This window comes from Gobio gobio (assembly GCF_949357685.1).
Source record: "Gobio gobio genome assembly, chromosome: 6".
Lineage (NCBI taxonomy): Eukaryota > Metazoa > Chordata > Actinopteri > Cypriniformes > Gobionidae > Gobio > Gobio gobio.
In genome coordinates this window covers 3,455,572-3,476,437 of record NC_137102.1, presented here as the reverse complement: position 1 = coordinate 3,476,437, position 20,866 = coordinate 3,455,572, and the positions used below count along the sequence as shown (strand labels likewise).

The 20,866-nt window shown below is 40.0% G+C and overlaps 1 protein-coding gene across 6 annotated transcripts in view; it reads left to right on the top strand.

Annotated features, from left to right (window-relative positions):
- astn1 (astrotactin 1) overlaps positions 1-20,866 on the top strand; it is a 463,883-nt gene that overhangs the window by 172,549 nt on the left and 270,468 nt on the right. For all 6 annotated transcript variants that reach the window (XM_079819008.1, XM_079819011.1, XM_079819007.1 and 3 more), the window contains one exon: positions 6,042-6,179. In XM_079819008.1, coding sequence (XP_079675134.1) covers positions 6,042-6,179 — 138 coding nt within the window. The remainder of the gene's footprint in view (positions 1-6,041; positions 6,180-20,866) is intronic.

Sequence of the window (20,866 nt, the reverse complement as noted above, 5' to 3'; positions counted from 1 at the left end):
TTAATTTTTTAAATTTTTCAACTTTTTTGCCAGGTGTCTTTTTTAATTATATGATGTCTTGCCGCCAGCCAATCGCTGCTTTACTGATCATGGTTTTGAGTATTGATGCATCTGCCCTCTTCAGGGAACACAGGAATGCGCAGTAATCTCACATAACTTAATCCAGATATTTTAATCCAATATGCAAATCCGTTTGAAGAATTAAATTAGCCTGAGATCAGTTATGACGATTAGAAGATCTGGGATCTGTCAAATCATCTCAGATGTATTAAGCGACACACGAAGAATGGACCCCAGGTGCTTTTGTTGTCATTTTTTTGTGTTAACACGTGATTTATGAGTGTTGTCATTGGCTGCGTGTTCATGTCTTGTTTTGTTTGGGCACATGGCTTGTGATTTGTGTTTGCTGGCCATGTGCTCATGTGTTTGTCACGTTTGGTGTGAGCACACGGCTTGTCATGTATGTTTCCTCTGGGCCATGTGCTCTCCTCTGTATTGTCTAACCCCGCCTATCTTGTTATCTGATGATTGGTTCAGTTGCCCCACCTGATCTCCCTCATCTCCTGCCTAGTTTGCTCCCTATTTATTCTCCCTGTGCTTGATTGTTGTCTGTGCTTCAATTCCCTGCTCCTTTTGCCAAGTCCAAGTCAAGTCTCGTTTTCCCCCTCGGGGTAGTTTCTGTTTTATTTTTTATTAATAAAAGCCTATACATTTTTTAGGATAGGACAATATTTGAAAATCTGGAATCTGAGGGTGCAAAAAAATCTAAATATTGAGAAAATCTCCTTTAAAGTTGTCCAAATGAAGTCCTTAGTAATGCATATTACTACTAATAATACATTTATGATATGAAAATTTACCAAATATCTTCATGGAACATGATCTTAATATCCTAATGATTTTTGACCAAATATATGAATAATAAATCAGTCAAAATTGCAACTAAACTTGACAGCCAGTGGTCACCATGCGTCTTTCTATTGGGGAAAATCATAGGAGCAAAATGAGGATGGGCAGATCAAATTATGATATGCGACCCTGGACCACAAAACCAGTCATAAGGGTCAGTTTTGTGAAATGTAGATGTATAGATGATCTTCAGCTGAATAAATAATCTCTCCATTGATGTATAGTTTGTTAGGATTGGACAATATTTGAAAATCTGGAATCTGAGGGTGCAAAAAAATCTATTGAGAAAATCTCCTTTAAAGTTGTCCAAATGAAGTCCTTAGCAATGCATATTACTACTAATAATACATTTATGATATGAACATTTACCAAATATCTTCATGGAACATGATCTTAATATCCTAATGATTTTTGCCATAAAAGAAAAATTGATAATTTTGACCCATACAATGTATTGTTGGCTATTGCCACAGATATACCCGTGAGACGCACGACTGCTGTTGAGCTCAAGAGTCACAAATTGTACTAATATTTCAACTTATTACAGTTTTTTTTCTGTATTTTTGATCAAACACATGCAGCCTCTGTGAGCATTAGAGAATTCTTTCAAAAACATAAAACATCGTATCAACTTCTGAATAGTAACAACAGCAACTGCATAAATAAAGCCAGCAAAGACTAAAACAATATTCCTTTAAGAGTTACCACATCCTTTATTCATGCCGCAATATGTGCTGGGAGCTTGCAAACCCTTAGCAAATCAGCAACATTATTCATTATAAAAGTGTTAGCCCAGTTTGGACAACATTTGGCTGAATATTGTCAGTCTAACAAGTGTTTTTAAAGTGATTCACAATTCTCTGTGTGACTCAGAAGCCCTGTACGCCAGATAAAATGTCATTTTATTCTACAGTGTAGGTGTAAATCACAGCTACACATGCTGGAAATCTAAAAGAGCTTCCAGTTATGCAATCAGACAGTATTTTTTCTGGCATAATGCATCTTACGCAAATATAATCACTGAAGTGATTGTTTAGCTCATATACGCACAGCCTTCCCGAGGTGCATGGGTGAAACCTAAAATGACAGGATTGAGTTTACACGGGGGAAGCAAATGAAGAAAACAATGAATCAGCAAGTGAATGAATCAAAGAATCCTTCAAGCACATCCTGGCTATTTAGAAAAAAAAAAAAAAGTATGTTCATACTCGTGTCTTAGACACTTTTATCATTGTATGCAAGTCAGTTCTGGACAGAACTGCATTTATTGATTGAGTGTTGTGACACGAAGTCGAAACCTCAGGACTTCAGAGTGAACTGAAGTGAAGTAAAGCAGAGCTAGCTTGTAGATGTGCCAGATTTCAATTACTCCTACAAACTCCTCCCGTTCTGGGCATTATTTTACAATGCTCAGTGGCTTTGTTTGTGTAGTCCTCTATGAATATCCACCCACGAGTTGATCTTATCCGCCTGGACGTCTCTCAGCTGGAAAACCAGGGGGAGTGTTCAAGGTCAGATAAGCTTTCCTGTAATGACTCAAGTTTTAAAATGTGCTACTGTTTTGGAGCGAGGGTCAAACTGGAAATGCTGTTTTATGCTGTTTTGCAGGAGAGCTGGAGAGTCGACTCAAGAATATAATAAATTTGAACCTTTAGATGGACTCGTAAGAAAACACATTATTCGTTAAACCCCTGCGCAAACTGTGCAGAGGCGGATACAATAAACCAATGAATAAATGTCTTTACATACTGTACATGTGGGAGTCTCTCATGGGGATGTATGGATTTGTTTCTTGGCAGAAATCAATCTGTAAATATCAACAATAGCGTCTCTCTTCTCTGTCTGACGATGTGTCGTCCGTTGTTACCATGAACACCACTATTTTTAACCCTCAGAGCCCGACGGCATCGCCCACGACGTCATACGGCACCTCCGATAAATATCTATATTATTTCATGAAACTTTTATCGATTTTCTTACCGTTTTTTCCAGCAGAAAGCTAACGAGCTAGCCATCACGGGGGTGTCTTTGGTGTCTTTGTAGCCTTTACAGAAGGTTTTCTATCCAGCCTGGAACATGTGCATCTTTTTGGAGTTGTTCAGCAATAAATCAAAACGCTTACATCCAAGATATATCCACTTGATGTCCATAATTTATAAATTTTCCGTCATTTTTGCCGCTAGCGCGATGCTAGCTGCCATTTTGGATGAGGGTTTGACCAATGACAGGCTGATCCGTCATCCACGTTGGTGTGCGTCATTACGCGAACCACAGCTCTGTTATTGTGGAGAGATAGACGCATGGCTAGTGTTGAGGAGAGAGAGAGAGAGAGAGACGCGCTGCAGTTTTGTGGAGAAAGTTTGAGGAAAAAGTTTGAGAAGAAAGTTTGAGGAGAAGTTCCTGATAGGAACTGTTTTGAGGCTTGGCACCAGTAAATATTCAAAATCCAAAGAGGCCAAAAGCGCCTGGACTTTTTTTGGAAAAATGTAAATAGTTTTGGTTCTGTATAAGTTATCATGTTTATTCCTGAGTTCCAGGACTCCAAAGACTTGAACAAACTGTTTTCCAGAGGAAATATGCTTAGCTTTTATTTATTTGTGTGTGTTTTCAATAAATATTTGAGTGATTCAATTTCCGTTTTATGTTTTCATTTGTCTTTATGGTCCCATAACTTATTTTACATTCAGGTGACATCAATGCAACACAAATATACTGACAGTGCAGCTTGTCTTGAAAAAAAAGAGGTGTGTCAATTGTCTGTGCACAACAGGGTTGATGTTTTACAAGCTTTTTTAGTAAATAACACCAGGCGGAAAATTAATTGTAAAAATACCCTTAGGTCTCTGAGGGTTAAAGTCCTACACAGAATTTCAACCTCCAGGGACCCTCTGGAGAAAAACACTTCTTCTTTCTTTCATTTAAAGGGATGGTTCACCCTGAAATGAAAATAAAGCCATTTTTTACTCACCCTGCTGTTGTCCTTCTATATTTTTGAAAAACACTTCTTCTTTCTTCCGTTTTAAAGGTGTCATGAACTGCTTTTTAAAAAATATATATTCTGTTGTCTGAGGTCAACTTATTAACCGTTTGCGTGGTTTTTACATTCAAAAACATCAGAATGAATAAGTAATAGGCTATTTTCAACCCTGGTTTTGAGCCTAGCTCTTGGAACGCTCTGTTTTTATGGGCGTGCCGCAATGAAGACTTGGAAGTAAACTTCTATGAGTCCCACTGCTATGATTGGATAACAGTTTTGCATATTATAATGAGTTTCCACTCCCCCATCAGTACACGTGGAGAATTGTTTTGAAAACTTCCAATGTGGAGAAACGGCAACCGGAATCCACCCACAGGAAATGTCTGTTATTTTTGTATTACTTGGCCCGCCTGATCAGTGGATATATCCGCGAACTGCGCATCACACACACATACACACACAGAGGCGCGGGAAGTGGGGTTTCAAAGGATTGCAAATGCAATGCAAATTTTTGCTAATTTACATTTATTAATTTTTTGAATTTAATCATTTATTTGTAATAAACATTTTAAGTGGCCCATTAAAAAGTATTATTTATATGTTGAATTATGTTTCTAAAACAAACATGAGGTCATATTGTGACCGTTGTGGTGTGCGTAGAAAGAGCGGTAATATTTCCTCCAGTGGAGAGCGCCTCAAATTCAATTAATTTCTAAAGCTCATTCTGCTCAGCACCGCACGCTCAACCCAGAATGCCCTTTGTGAAATGCTGGATCAAATATAGGCCATTCTGAAATAGTTAGGGCCGCCCCTGACTAAAGTTTTTTTTTCTTTTTTCTTGTAGTTGTTCATTTAAGCCGTTGTTCACGCGGCGCCGCTGTCTCCATGTCATTGTCTGTTATAGGCTATTTGCTTATTATTTATTAAATCCGGGCAATTTGGTTGATAAAATATTGATTAAAATTAAGATACAATTTATAAAAAAAAATTAAATTTAAAGAAAGGCTTTCAACAAAACAAAACTTACTGAAGTGTTATTGAACTTGGTGAAGACCCCCATGTTTTCTGACATATTATGCATCTTATGTGCCCTGCTCACTTTTCAACGTAAATTAAATAAAAAAATAACATTATAATATTTAAACTGAAACTAAATACGTGTTTTAATGGCTACAGGTATAGTAGGATACAGAGAAATGCCATGTCGGAGCAGGATTTGAGCACACGTCATTTTACCGGTGAGCGGTTCATGAGTGAAGCTCCGCTTTGCTTTACTCACAAGCTCTGGTAAGGTAGGCAGGTTTTTTGCGTTAATTTGTATTTCCTGTCGCTGTTCAGGCTCTTTTATTGTATATGACTGTATGACTTTTATTTACAGGTTTAATGTAGGCCACAGTGCATTGCACGTACATCAGCAAAACTTCACTGCAGACAAACCAGCATGTTCAAAACTTCCACAACATAATCAGTAGATATCAAACGATCTGTAACCATGCAATACTATCACATATAAAACACATGTTTTACTCACATCAGTGTGTTGCATCATTCCTGTCGGATCCAGAAGGCACAGCATCTTTTTTAACCTCAATCTGTCTGCAAATCCAGTCTCGACCTGTGTCTTGTTTACAAACGAATCCGCGGTGAAATGAAGCGAACAAACGTGCAATGTCTTCCCCACGTGAGCTGGAACTTCATTAAAAATAAAGTTCACCCACACATTCCTAATATTAGAATCTGAAGGAAGCTTATGCAGCGACTGAGTTTTTCCACAACCAGGCACAGTTCAATATATAACTCTCTTCGACATGTTTATTGCTCTGTAGCGCGATCTGTTTAGTTCCACGAGTCGGTGGGCGGGGCTACATAATCAGGCGGCGTTTCACCACACGCTGACGTCAAGGGTCGGCATATTCTGAGATTGAGCGTTTGCTGGACCTGGTGTCAATAAAAGCTTTTCTTTGACTAACAAGGACGTTTTGAGCGCCGAACCTTACAGGATATTCTTATATCACCATGAACTTTGATATATCAAAGGCTGAATGAAAAGTTGATTTCTCAATTCATCACCCCTTTAATAAAAAGAAAAATATTTTCGAGTCTCACAATGTAGCAGTACAGGTTGAAATATTCACTGTGTCTTTTTGTGTTTCAGATTCACATATACTCTTGGAGAAGGCATGTGGCTGCCACTTAGCAAAAGCTTTGTCATTCCTCCAGCTGAGCTGGCCATCAACCCTTCTGCCAAGTGCAAGACGGATATGACTGTCATGGAGGACGCAGTGGATGTCAGGTGGGAGATGACATTTTCAATCTAAGTTTCAAAGAAGAGAAGCTGAACAGTATGACATATTAAAATGCATTAGTTGCTAAATCAAATTTTGAAACTGACAGTTTAGACCAATCTTTGAGCGGCCTCCCTATTGTGTTATAATTGGTCCTTCACTCATAAAAATGTTATTTTAACAACTGTTGCCATCCTTTATTTTATCAAACATGCTTTTTATCTTTTTAATATAAGTATTTGAAAGTCCATGTTGTTTAGAAAGCTTTAAAGGGGGCATAACACACACACAGTTTCTGCCAGTTTCATGTTAATCTTGAGTATCTATAGAGTAGTGTTTATTTGACTGGCTATTTCATTATAGAAAATTTAAAAGACATGTGGGAAAAAAGCTGAAGAAGGCTGTCTGTGCCACTACGTGTGGATTGCTTTTTTTCCCCATGCCTTTTAAATGTTCTATAATGAAATAGCCAGTAAAATAAAGGCTTTTTAATCATTTGAAGAAGAGTGCCTTGCATTTTCTTCTGAATTCCCGACCCCAAAGAGCACCTTCAAACGTCTTATTGAACTCCCTGAGCACCCTGGACTTCTTTGCCTTATCTATAGAGTAGTGTTGATCCTTCATATCTCACTAGAGTCTTTAGTTTATCATATTTATAAAAGACAGATACACTGAACCGATTCTTTCTGAACTCAGCCGAGCTCGTGGAGGAGTGCAGTGGGCGGAGCTAAAGACACACACACACACACACACACACTCCCTGGATAACTCTCGATTCTCTATACAATGGTGTTGTCAAGTAAAGTCAACTTTATTTATATAGCGCTTTTAACAATGCCGATTGTTTCAAAGCAGCTTCAGAATGTCAAACAGGAAAATAATGCAGCAGAATTGTATTCAGCCGCTCCCGAGAAAATGGTGATGTCCTCAGTTCATTTCAATTATCATACAGTGACAAAGTGGGCTTTAGATCAGTAATTTAGTTTATATGGTTAATTTAGTTTAATAATTAGATTTATTTGGATATTTAGTTGAAAATTTAGTGTCCCCAACTGAGCAAGCCAAGCCAAAGGCGACAGCGGCAAGGAAACCAAAACCCCATCAGGAGCAGAATGGAGAAAAATAAACCTTGGGAGAAACCAGGCTCAGTCGGGGGGGCAGTTCTCCTCAAACAGCGTATGATTATAATTCTGGCAACTTTACAGGTCAGAGGTCATAATAGATCGGAATAATCGAAATATCGGAGTCATCACGCCGGAGACGGGTTTATTGAGGATGCCGTGTCGATGAGGCAATTCCAGGGGGCGTCTAATTGACACGGTCCTTTATGATGTCACACAGGGCCATACTCGTAAAAAACTTTCCCGAAACTTGTTCTAATCCTGAAGGAGTGTATTTGGCACAGAAATACTGTCATACGTCCAACTCGTGTTTTGAAACGTTGTCCATGTTTATCATGAGAATCAACTCTTGAACAGTGTAAATAAGTCAGAATGCATGACATAGCATTAGACCGCCCCTTTAAATACATCTTTAAAAAGTTCATTCTGTGGATCTGTCAGCCCCTCATTCCCAAATGAACAGGCATAGCATTAAGGGCGCCTACATTTGTTCCAATTAATTTGCGTATTGATTCAGGTCAAAATAGGGTGGAAAGTAACTAAAGAGTTCATTCTGGATTTACAACACAGTGAATGTGTTGTAGAAACATTAGTGCGATTTAGCTGTCTTTAAAAATAAGACTCTATTGTCACAACATTGTTTACATTTTTACCACTTGAAACCAGAACTGCACCGTTCATGAACATTTCTAGCTGATGGGATGTTCAATAAATGTTTTCTGAGAGAACAACAGTGAGCTAAACTAAATTCAAGTTGAACCGTGTGCATTTTCTTATATCTTATACCATATTTCACTAACAATTGTCAAAGATAATGATATTTAAATGTGGATTTTTGCCCACAAATCACTGGTTTCACTCTAGTTTAAGTTTAACTAAACTTTACAAGAAAAAAAAGCTCTTCAACTAAACACTTTAGAAAACCACAAGGGCAACTGTGCACGACAAATGAAAGTTTGCTGATCTAGGATGTCTTGGGTGTCTTTAAGTTGACTGGATAATTACAGTAAATTACAGCAACATGCCTGCTCGGTGCCTGTGGTTGCACACTTTTAAGTAGCCTCTGTGCTTTCGTTAACAAAAGTCATTATGTGGATACAGTTTGAGACTTTGCAAGTTAAATAAGGCTCTAAAGCACTTGTGTCGAGACCAATGCCGTACCTTTTAGTCGTATATTTCTTCAGATACCCTGTGGATTTTAGCACCTATTGATTTAATTTAGACTTGTGTGAAGTATGGGACATCTCGTGATTTGTCCAATATGATGATGGTTTATTGATAATGGATTCCACTGAGCCTCTTTATTGAACTGCACCTGATTAAAGTTTCCAACCAAATAAGGATTATTATTTTTTTTTTTTGTAAATCCTCAAAATTGATGTGTCTTGACATTATCCAGACCTTGCAGGGGCTTTGAATGCATTTCCAAAGGGCACATGCTGATTTGATTAATTTGTTTTTAACCCAAAATTGATTAATCTTGTGATTAGTCTCACACTAAATTATCATGGTAGCTGGTGCTTAAAGGAAGTTTTAAATATTTCAGCGCTCAGGGCCGTAAAGGCAGTAAAATGGAAAAGTTACTTTTGAAAAATTCAATTATAGATATGGTTTTGTTCATAAGAAATAATAAAGTTGGAAATAACCCATAAAGAGGGCTGCTGTTATCCTCAGAAAAGTATATATGTCAGTGTCTGCCGTTAATTAGAAGAGGCTTTACTGTTAAAGTTAGAGCTAGTTAATCATTTCTGTCTCTATTTAACTCACTGTCCTTATAACACACACACACACTCCATCTCCGTTCATTTGTCTGTTATTGGGTTGGAATTTGTTATTTGTTTTTAAAGACATGCTCTTGAACGATTTATTTAATTATACACACCAATCAGGCATAACATTATGAGCACTGGCACTGATGATCTCCTGTTAGTGGGTGGGATATATTAGGCAGCAAGTGAACATTTTGTCCTCAGAGTTGATGTGTTAGAAGCAGGAAAAATGGGCAAGCGTAAGGATTTGAGTGAGTTTGACAAGGGCCAGATTGTGATGGCTAGACGAACTTACAGGGATTAAATGATTTGCTGCTAACATCTTGGTGCCAGATACACAGCACACCTTCAGGGGTCTAGTGGAGTCCATGCCTCGACGGGTCAGAGCTGTTTTGACAGCAAAAGTGAGACCAACACTATATTAGGTCATAATGTTATGCCTGATCGGTGTACATAAGTAGGCTATGGGGTTGATGTGGTTTCTTTCCTCTATCTTAATTTTTATTCCTTTGAAAGGTCCTTTAAGTGTGTCCTACTGATCTCCCACAGAGAGGCTAGCTTTACACGGTCAATTTGGCAGGCCATGTGGTCCCTTGGCCCCGGGCTCACTGAGTATTGCCTCAATTCCAAGTGTTTTAAGATCACTGGAATATTTCGAAGTAAGACTTACCATGTTATGCTTAACATTTGTCATAGGATAGATCACTAAAATATGAAAATGCTGTCATCTGTCAATTCTGTATGACTTTCTTTCTTCTGTACTGTAGAATACCAAAGAAGATATTTTGCCAATTGTTGTGTACAGACAAAGACAATTGAAACATTCTTCAAAATATCATAATTTCATTATCATAATAACATAATTTGTGTTCCAAAATTAATGAGTAAATGGCAGAATTTTGATTTCTGGTTAAATCCCTATCCCTTTTAAGGACTATTTAATTTGGTCGTAGTACTGCATATAAAGCCCATAGGGGTGTTATTAACTCAATTGAAAAAAAAAAAAAAAGCATTTATATTTATTTATAACCTCAAACATAGTTATTATGAGTTAATTTGGCTGGATCATTTGGAATATAGACTTGGCATAGCCTACTTGTGAAAGGCTGAGGGAAATTATATATTTCAGCATCATTTGACCACTGATCATCTTTGACCGCTGTTAAAGCTGTAATTATTGCTTAGAGAATTAAATATTAGGATAATAACATATTTTTGAATGTCTGTGTACTGCAATTCCCAGCACTAGCCCGAGCCCGCTTGTTTGGAAAATCACCATAGCTGTCGACTTCATACATCACACAGCAAATATTTGTTCATTTCAAGCACAGCAAACACGTTTCGCTACTGTTGTGCAAGCGAACCGGTACACTCCTTCTACTCCCAGCAGCATAATCTGATCCAAGGAAAAGCAATCTTGGAACTGCACAGAACAATCAGTTTAGAGAGAATAGTGTAGAGTCTGTGTTGGTGTCTATAAGGTAGATGTTCGGCACGTCATTGGCTTTATGTGAGAGCCGGATTCTTCAACAGGGGGTCGGCGGCCATAGGGGGTCCGCAGCAACACTGCAGGGGGTCTGCCGAATTTTGTTTGATCTCCGCATTTTCTGGGACAAAATGAAAATACATCTAAAAGAAAAATACAATATTAAATATTAAATTCAACCAAAGGTAAAGAGCCTCAGTACGCCTTCTAGATCAAATTAAAATGTATGTTTAGCTATATCAACTGAAAGACTATCAGTTTGGCTAATGGTGGTGATTTTTTTAGGGTTCCACAGCAAACTCGCTCATCCATGTCTTTATGGAGCGACGCTTTGTGCACTGGTGCATGCTGGGACAGGAAGGGGCCGTCCCCAAACTGTTCCCACAAAGTTGGGAGCATGAAATTGTCCAAAATGTCTTGGTGAAGCATTAAGAGTTCCTTTCACTGGAACTAACCCCTGAAAAACAACCCCACCCCATAATCCCCCAGACAGAGAAGCGTGATTGGTCACTCCAGAGAACACGTCTCACTGCTCTAGAGTCCAGTGGCGGCGCGCTTTACCCCACTGCATCCCACGCTTGGTGATGTGCGGCTTGGATGAGCTGCTCGGCCATGGAAACCCATTCCCTGAAGCTCTACACACTGTTCTTCAGCTCATCTGAAGGCCACAGAAGTTTGGAGGTCTGGAGCTCTTGATCTGCAGAAAGTTGGCGACTTCTGTGACCCTCAGCATGAGCTGACCCCTCTCTGTGACCCTCAGCATGCGCTGACCCCGCTCTGTGACCCTCAGCATGTGCTGACCCCGCTCTGTGATTTCACTTCGTGGCTGAGTTGCTGTTGTTCCCAATGGCTTCCACCTTGTTATAACACCACTAACAGTTGAGTGTGGAATATTTAGTATAATATTTGGCCTTATTGCACAGGTGTGCACCGATCACGGCCCCACGCTTGAGTTCTCTGAGCTCCTGAGAGCGGCCCATTCTCTCACTAATGTGTGTAGAAGCGAACACACACACACACACACACACACTCCTGAGAGCGGCCCATTCTCTCTCTAATGTGTGTAGAAGCAAACACACACACACACACTCCTGAGAGCGGCCCATTCTCTCACTAATGTGTGTAGAAGTGATGTTCCTTTCAAGATTCAAGAGTTTTATTTGTCACATACACAGTTATATACACAATATACAACTGGCAGTGAAATGTAAACAGGTCCGCTCCATGGACAGTGCAAATAACAGTTACAAGAAATTAAATAGAAATAGAATAAAATTAGAATAAAAAGTATTAACATAAGTAGAATTATAAATAAATCAAGTAAAAGATAAAAATAGGAAATAAGATAAAAATAAAAATATAAAAAATATGTGGATATGATAAGTGAGATAAACTGTAGACTTAAAAATAAGTGGTTAACATAAAATATATAATATGTATATATAAAGAAGTATAATGTGCAAGGTTTATTACAGGTTGTTACGCAGTAACAATAGGGACGTAAAGTGCAGTGCAATTGCAGTATGTGGATGTTAATGTTAAAAGACTGGATGTTTATGTGTGTGCGGGGGTGAAGTGAAGTCACGTGACTGAGTTCAGGAGTCTGATGGCCTGGGGGAAGAAACTCCTCCTGAGTCTTTCAGTCTTTGCCATCAGGCTACGGAAGCGCTTACCAGATGGCAGCAGGGTGAAGTGAGAGTTTGCAGGGTGATTAATGTCTCTGATGATTTTAGTAGCTCTACCTCTGCAGCGTTTGGTGTAGATGTCCTGCAGAGACGGGAGAGCTGAGTCTGAGATGCGCTCGGATAAGCGCACCACTCTTTGCAGGGCTTTGCAGTCGTGACTGGTGCTGTTCCCGTACCACGCTGTGATGCACTGAGTCAGGACACTTTCTATCGCCCCTCGATAGAAAGTTTTCAGGATGGCTGGTGAAACCCTGAATTTCCTCAGCTGGCGCAGGTGGTACAGTCTTTGCCTGGCTTTTTTCACCTGTGTCTGGATGTGTGTAGTCCAGGTCAGATCCTCGGAGATGTTCACACCCAGGTATTTGAAGCTGCTCACTCTCTCTACCGGTGTCCCACTGATCATGAGAGGGGAGTATGACCGATGCTGTCTCTTCCTGAAGTCCACAATCAGTTCTTTGGTCTTGTTAACATTCAGAGAGAGACAGTTGTCCTGGCACCATGATGTCAGTTGCTCCACTTCGTCCAAGTATGCCGTCTCATTGTTGTTGGAGATGAGACCCAGGACAACAGTATCATCAGCAAACTTGATGATCGAGGTGGAGCTGTGTGTGGACAAACAGTCATGGGTGTAGAGAGAGTAGAGCAGGGGACTCAGCACACAGCCCTGTGGAGCTCCAACACTCAGGGTGATGGAGGTGGAGGTGAACTGGCCTACTCTCACCGCCTGGGGTCTGCCAGTGAGGAAATCTTCAATCCAGAGGCAGAGAGAAGAATTCAGGCCTAGATCCAGGAGTTTGTGTGTTAGCTTAATGGGAACTATGGTGTTAAAGGCTGAGCTATAGTCAATAAATAGCAGCCTGACATAGTTCCCACTTTTGCTGTCGATGTGAGTGAGGCAGGAGTGAAGGACGTGAGAAATGGCATCTTCAGTCGATCTATTGGGACGATAGGCAAACTGAAGAGGGTCCAAAGTGTCAGGAATGGAGGAGCAAATGTTGTTTTTAATGAGTCTCTCAAAGACCTTCATGACTAAAGATGTGAGAGCCACTGGACGATAGTCATTTAGGCAAGAGGGTTTACTGATCTTAGGTACAGGGATGATGGAGGATCGTTTGAAGGAGGTGGGGACAACAGATGTAGCAAGGGACTCGCTAAGACTTTGCTTTTATTTATTATTCTACTCTCTTTTACTCTCTATTTTTTCCAACGGATCATCTGCTTTGATCTGTTACGACAGCAAAACACTTCTGGAAATTGGTTACCGCTACACTGACCTGTTTCAGGACACTTTCTCCAATCTTCCATCTGAGATTCGCCGGGACGCCGAGTTGAACAATGGCCACTCGAGTCGACGGCGAAGATTAAAAAAACACTGCGGGAAACGCGCTGGGATCCGCAACAGACTGAGAAAAAGAGCATTCAGTCCTCCTCTCCCGAGCATTTTGCTCGCAAATGTCCAATCCTTGGAGAATAAGATGGACGATCTTAGAGCCAGGATAAGTTTTCAACGGGACATGAGAGACTGCAACATCTATTGTCTGTCCGAAACATGGCTCACGCCAGCGGTCCCGGATACAGCCGTGACGCCGTCCGAGAACTTCTCTGTTTTTCGGATGGACAGAACAGCCGAGGCCGGGAAATCTAAAGGCGGTGGAGTGTGTTTCATGATAAACAAGAAATGGTGCGATCCTAGGAACATCTCCATTCTTTCGCGATCCTGCTCGCCTCACTTGGAACATTTAACTATCATGTGCCGGCCTTTCTACCTGCCGAGGGAGTTTTCCTCGGTCATCTCCACTGCCGTTTATATTCCACCACAAGCAGACACGGGGCTGGCTTTATCTGCCCTCCATGATGTGACCAGCGGCTTCATAAACAAACACCCCGACGCTGCTTTCATCGTCGCGGGTGATTTTAACAAAGCAAACCTAAAGAAAGTATTGCCAAACTTTCACCAGCTTGTCTCCTGTCCCACACGAGGAGCAAACACACTGGATCATTGCTACTCTCCGTTTAAGAACGCCTACAAAGCTCGTTCACAGCCAGCTTTTGGCAAATCGGACCATGCCGCCATTTTCCTCACACCGGAATATAAACAAAGGCTCGTTCAAGAGCCCCCGGTGAGGAGGGAAGTCAAACGCTGGTCATCCCATTCAGAGATCACGCTACAGGCAGCTCTTGATGACGTCGACTGGGACATGTTCCGCGCGAGTTCTGAAGACGTCAGCGAGTTCACAGAAGTGGCGCTCTGCTTTATTAACACACTGACAGAGCAAGCCACACAAACAATAACTATAACGTCCTTCCCTAATCAGAAACCGTGGGTGGACAGTTCAATTCGCACTGCAGTAAACTCGCGCACCACCGCTTACAATGCCGGTCTCCTAACGGGGGATATGAGGGAGTACAAAGCTTCATGTTACGCCCTCCGGCGCGCCGTTAAAGCCGCAAAACTCCGCTATAAAGACCGAGTGGAATCTCATTTCCAACTCAACGACTCCCGGCGGATGTGGCAGGGACTGAGAACCATCTGTGCTTTTGGAACTAAATCCTCTGCAGAGGTGAGAGCTGATCCGTTACTGGTGAACGAGTTAAACTCTTTCTACGCTCGCTTTGATGGTAATCGCGGCAGCGCGACTCCGGCGAGTGACGCGTCAGAGAGAGTCCCTCAGAGCAGCAACGGTCACGTGATCTCTGTCTCGGAGGACGAGGTTCGGAGGGCACTCAAACGTGTGGATGTCAGGAAAGCTGCTGGGCCGGATGGTATTTCAGGTACCTTCCTTGACAGTTTTCTGCATCCCTCCACCACTCCGTCTCTTCACACTCGCCTGGTTACTATCCAGTCAGAGATACGGGGGGAGGACTCTGGATTCGGTCTAAATTTCGAGCCTTCCCCTCGGACATCACACCAAATACGCATTTACTCTGATCTGATTATGTGTAAGTGTGAACTCGTGAAACCAGACCGAAATGACAGAACCCTGACACTATGAGAGTGCCTTTAATAATAACAACAATGATAATAATGATAATAACACTATTATTTTCATTTTTGCTCTTATTGTTAATAATACTATGCACAATCTGGTCTCCAGTTACAATGAAAGCTTTAGAACAATAACAGAGAAAATGACTGATTAGTGTCTTAGCTTCTGATTAAAACAGTATTATGTATCACATTTGTTTCCGACTGAATCTTCTGTTACATGGATGGCCTTCTTTATTATAGTCTTAAGTGAAGGTTCATTTTAATTACTTCTTGCCGCTGTTGAAAAGATCAGGCTGCACTTTTCCACTGTCTAGTCTGAAAATGCTTGCTTTGTATTTGGAGTTAAGCTTCTAATTAGAGCTTCCACAGACTTTCTGTTCTAAGCCCTGCCAATTGAGATGCTTTGTTCACAGAGGTAGATTTGTCTCAATTTGTTCAAAGTGCCCTCATTACCGTGGAACGGGAGTCATTATATATTCTGCCTTATTACGATAACATCTTCCCCTAACAACCATAACATCACGGCTTTAAAAGGTCTGCTTTCTCTGGCACTCCTAGTGTTTAACTAAGATTGGTGGGAGTGGGAACCTGAGGTGAGAGCCGCAATGTTCTTTATTAAGGTGGGCATTCACTGAGAATCTGCGGTGAATATTGTTAACTGTGAGGCTGTTGCGTGAAGTATGAAGCAAGTGCAAGTAATTCCCAATTATTCATCAGCTCCATTAGTATTATTTCATTCTCAGTAAAAGCATCAAAGCTTCCCCCCAAAAAATTGGCATGCTGCAAAATATCATGGTTTTGTAAGCTCACATTAAATTACACAAATCCATAACGCACATATCCTGTGACAGCTATCCTTCCATCCGCATGTTCACTGCATCGAAAATATATATGCTGTTGCATCATTGATAATTTTTGAGACTTATTTTGCAGTGTTTTTTGAGCCGTTTGATCGCTTAATGGGCTGTAAAGAGCGGTTACACACACAGTGTGGATGTATCACATTTGTTTCGAAGACTCAGGATCTGCTGAAGAGAACTTATGCGACGCAGAAACTCTTACAAAGCAAAAACAATCACTCGTTTTTGATCCATTAATTCATCTCTCACTTACTGAATGTGATCTCACTCTTTTAGCACCTGTCAATCAACACGTGCTGCTGTGTTAAGCGAGGCCTTTTCTCATAGGATAAGAACACGCAGACTCATGAATAATTAAGCAAGGCCTCTTCTCATAGGATAAGGACACGCAGACTCATGAATAATTAAGCGAGGCCTTTTCTCATAGGATAAGGACACCCAGACTCATGAATAATTAAGCAAGGCCTCTTCTCATAGGATAAGGACACGCAGACTCATGAATAATTAAGCGAAGCCTCTTCTCATAGGATAAGGACACACAGACTCATGAATAATTAAGCAAGGCCTCTTCTCGTAGGATAAGGACACACAGACTCATGAATAATTATGAAACACAGATCAGTCATCGCCGTACTATTGTACACATTCTATAACGTTGATACAAACATGAATTTAAACCCGGAAGTTGAATGTAGCGCAAAAAGGTTTAAAATTAAAGGGTTAGTTCACCCAAAAAATTTTAATAATGTCATTCACCCTCATGCCGTTCCTCAGTTCATCTTCAGAACACAAATGAAGATGTTTTTGCACCAAAGTCTGATTCGCTGATTCGTTTCCACCCAAAACTTCATGAAGCAGTGTTTTGAAATCGGTTATCACTATATAAGTCGTTATTTAGTTTTTTTGGCACACAAAAAATATTCTCATCGCTTTATACTATTAATATTATACCACTGTACTCACATGAACTGATTTAAATATGTTTTAGTACATTAATGGATCTTGAGAGAGGAAATTGATGCCTATGCAGGCCTCACTTTTTCAACAAAAATATCTTCATTCGTGTCTGAAGATGAACGAAGGTCTTATGGGTGTGGAACGGCATGAGGGTGAGGAATAAATGACATTATTTTAATTTTTGGGTGAACTAACCCTTTAACTAGTTTTTTCCTACAATCAATACGAATGGATGGTAACATTGACTTCTACGATTCTCAACACTCAAAAAATTTGGTTTAGGGTTTCATGACCCTTTAAAGAAGCCATATTATGAGGAGTTGAATGTTCTTTGAACAGATACGGTTATTCCCATCTTTGTATTACATAGTCCCCAGTTGTTTCAATCTGACACATTATAATTGACACATTTGAGCACAGATTTTTTTTGTGTTTCTGAAGAATTAAGCAAACTAACTGCAGTAACAATAGACACTTATATTTACTAAACAGGGCACATTAGCGTGAGAGTGTAATTCCATAAAGGCGCTGAATGTGAGTGGACAACTCTGCACGTGATCTACTGAAGACAAGCAAATCCAGGGCTGTGTCCGAGGTGACTCGCTGCCTTATCAGACAATGACTCTGAGGCACCTCACAAAACTGATTTTCGGACAGACTTCTAAGGCAGTTTAACAGTGAAGTAAGGTTACAGCGCTTCACTAGATGCGTTTGTATGAGTTGATGTGGGCGTTGACGCTTGGATCGTCTCAGTATTTGAATCTGAAAGAGCGTGCGCTCTGTGGGCGTGGTCGCATTAGCGGATAATGAAGAGGCTCACGGGTGACTGACATCACTCTCTTTTCAAACACATTACATAAACACAGAATATTTGTTTTTGATTTGGTTTACATTATTTAAAACCTGACATTTCAACGTTTCTTTAGACATGTGTCTCATGTTTGTGAGACAAGTATTCACTAAGTTAATGGTCATTTTCTGAAGACTATCTGAATGAACGTCTTTGACAGAGAGGCTGCAGATCGCGCATCATGTTTGTTTACTTTATTTTGCAAATAGCAAAACATTTTGTTTTTATTGTGACTGTACACAAAAAAAAAAAACTTAACAGATTATAATGATGTATAACACTTGCCTGAATGATAAAAAACGACAGAGTTATTTGAGTCTCTTGGGCACTGATAAGCAAAAAAGAAAGCCAACTCAAGGGGGTTAATATTCTACTGCAAAATAAAGATAGCTTTGGTGAGAACCAGACACATATTTAATTACTACAATAGTAATTGCTTGCTAGATGTTGGTCAAAGCGTACATTTACACACAAACTGACCAGCAAAAGCAACTTTCGGATGCCATCTTTTTTTCTAGCTCAACTGTCAGAATAGAACACATAGGATTGTGGGATATCAAAGGCAGTGAAGGATACATTTATGCTACCTTCAATAATCGATCAGATGAAGGCATCTCAGGAGACAGGAAGTGAAGTTAACAATAGATTCGGATGTTCCTTGATGCCTTCCGACCAAATGGCAACCTCCTCGAGTTTCTCTTGAAGCCGATACAGAAGTGACATAAACTGCAGTTCATGGACTGGCCACTAGAGACAGACTCCAGAAGGAGCAGAATCTCATTGAGCTCATGTTAAAATGCCCAACTTTACAGCAGAAGAACACATGTTTACAGTCTGGGACAAACTGTGCTTTTGGTCTGTACGGCAAATTTTGCCCTTCATGACGACTGTGACGGGGGGGAATTATTTTATAACTCATTCATTTACATTATATAAAGCCTTAAAGTCCTGCATAATTAAGGGCGTGGCCACTTTGAGTGACAGGTGGATTGCCGTTTGTCTGCTGTCTGTTAGTCATCAGCTCAGCTCCGCCCACGTCCCGCCTCTTTGCCCATTTTCTGTTATACGGTGTCATGAGAAATCCTGTCCCAATGTGAAATAGTGTCCGCTTAGGACCCCATGTGGTAGCTGTTTTAAATGCCTGATCAAAAGCTGTTATTGTGATGTTTCGATTAATGGCCAATCGAGCTGCTGTAGCTTATTCTAGCAAGCTAAATGCTCTGTTCAAAATAAAAGCATTTAAAAAATGTGCTACAATAACAAAACGCATTACGTATCAGACACGTTAGTAGTTGTGTGTCCTCATCTTGTTTTATTTTTGTAAAAGCATCATATACATCTCTTAGAAAACTGACCATGATTAGACCATGAGAGTTAAAGTGAATGGTAAGTCTTTAGTTACACATATCAAATAAACAGTGTAATTAAATGATCTTTAAATGTTTTAGTTTTTTTTATCAAACATACTTTATCTGTTAAAAACAAATAAAAAAACATAGTAAAATGTTTTATATTAAGTACAGTTCATGGCTATTTTCCACTATGTCTAGTGAAGACCCAATTCTTTTCTCTTTGTTCCCTCTTTTTATCTTTTATTGAACATAGAATTGTAATCAGGCCCTGAACAGATTACCCATTAAAAGTTCTTTCAGCCAATAGAATCGCTCTGGGGTCCTAAGCGGACACTATTTCACAGGGGGACAGGATTTCTCATGACACAGGGAGTGACGCGCTGACAAGATGGCGACGGCCGGCTCGACCCGACTTTACGCTTCAAAACTGCTCTTCAGAATCCTATGGGTTATATTTTTTTACAGTCTATGCTTCCGACCTTGAAATGTGTCCTCCGAAGGCTGCATTTTCCAGGTTTCGGACGCAGCCAATGAACACAGATGCAGCCGGATCATTTACATAATGACCAGCGCAATCTACTCATTAGCGTCTGGTTTAAAGCATGCTTTTGTGTGTTAAATAATGACACAAACACCAGTAACGAGTGCAAACCTCAGTAAATCACCTGGCGTGATTCTCTCCTCTCCTAAATACTCTCCTCTTATAAGTTTTTGCGTCTGAAAGGGAAACTCCTACAAATGCATATGCAATAAGATCAGCCGCAAAAATAACCCTGTCCACGCCTTTACAGCGCTAATTTATTACTGTCTGTTGTGGGATTACACATTTATACATTGTTATATATATAGGTTCCAATGTAATAGAATATAACAGAAAACATTATCTATATTTGTGTTTTACATTTTGAAGTAAACTTGAGGAAATTCTAAGGCGATTACGTCAGGCTGTGTAAGTGTTTGAGACATTAAGTATTTTGTCTTTATGCACTTCCTGACTATTTACCATGACAAGTTAAGAGCAATACTGCCTGAGTGATTGGATTAGCATCTCTGCATTTGAATGGCACTGTTATGCTGATTGAATTACGGCTGATGAGACAGGAATGTTTGGGGTGTGTCCATATTTTCCTATGTCTCCTCCCCTGCTGTATAATCCCTCCCCCTGAAATGTAGATAAATTGCATTATGTTGTAGTGTTAAATCAGACTGTTTTCGGACGACCTGCGGCACAGAGAGTTCTCATTAAAAGAATAACTTCTGTTTGATCCCAACGTCTCCTAGTCTTCATCTTCTGAGTTTCCTACACTTTAGAAGATAAAAGTTCACAACAGTGTCTTTAGTAAATCATGACAGTCGTTTTTAATGCCAAAAGAGGGTTTGTGCTGACGCAAGCTGTTAGTTTTTGTTTTTTTTTTACTTGTGATTATTTAATAACTTTGCAAGTGGACTTATAACCAAAACCCCTTTATTTCTTCAAAGTATTGCAGGATTTGTTTTTTTTTATTAGTTTCAGCTTTTCGGACTGAATACATAATATGAAAATAAGTAGCCTCTAGTTGCTTTATTTCTGTTTCTCTCTCTCTCTCTCTCTCTGTATTTTTTTTTTATTTACACATGCACTTATTT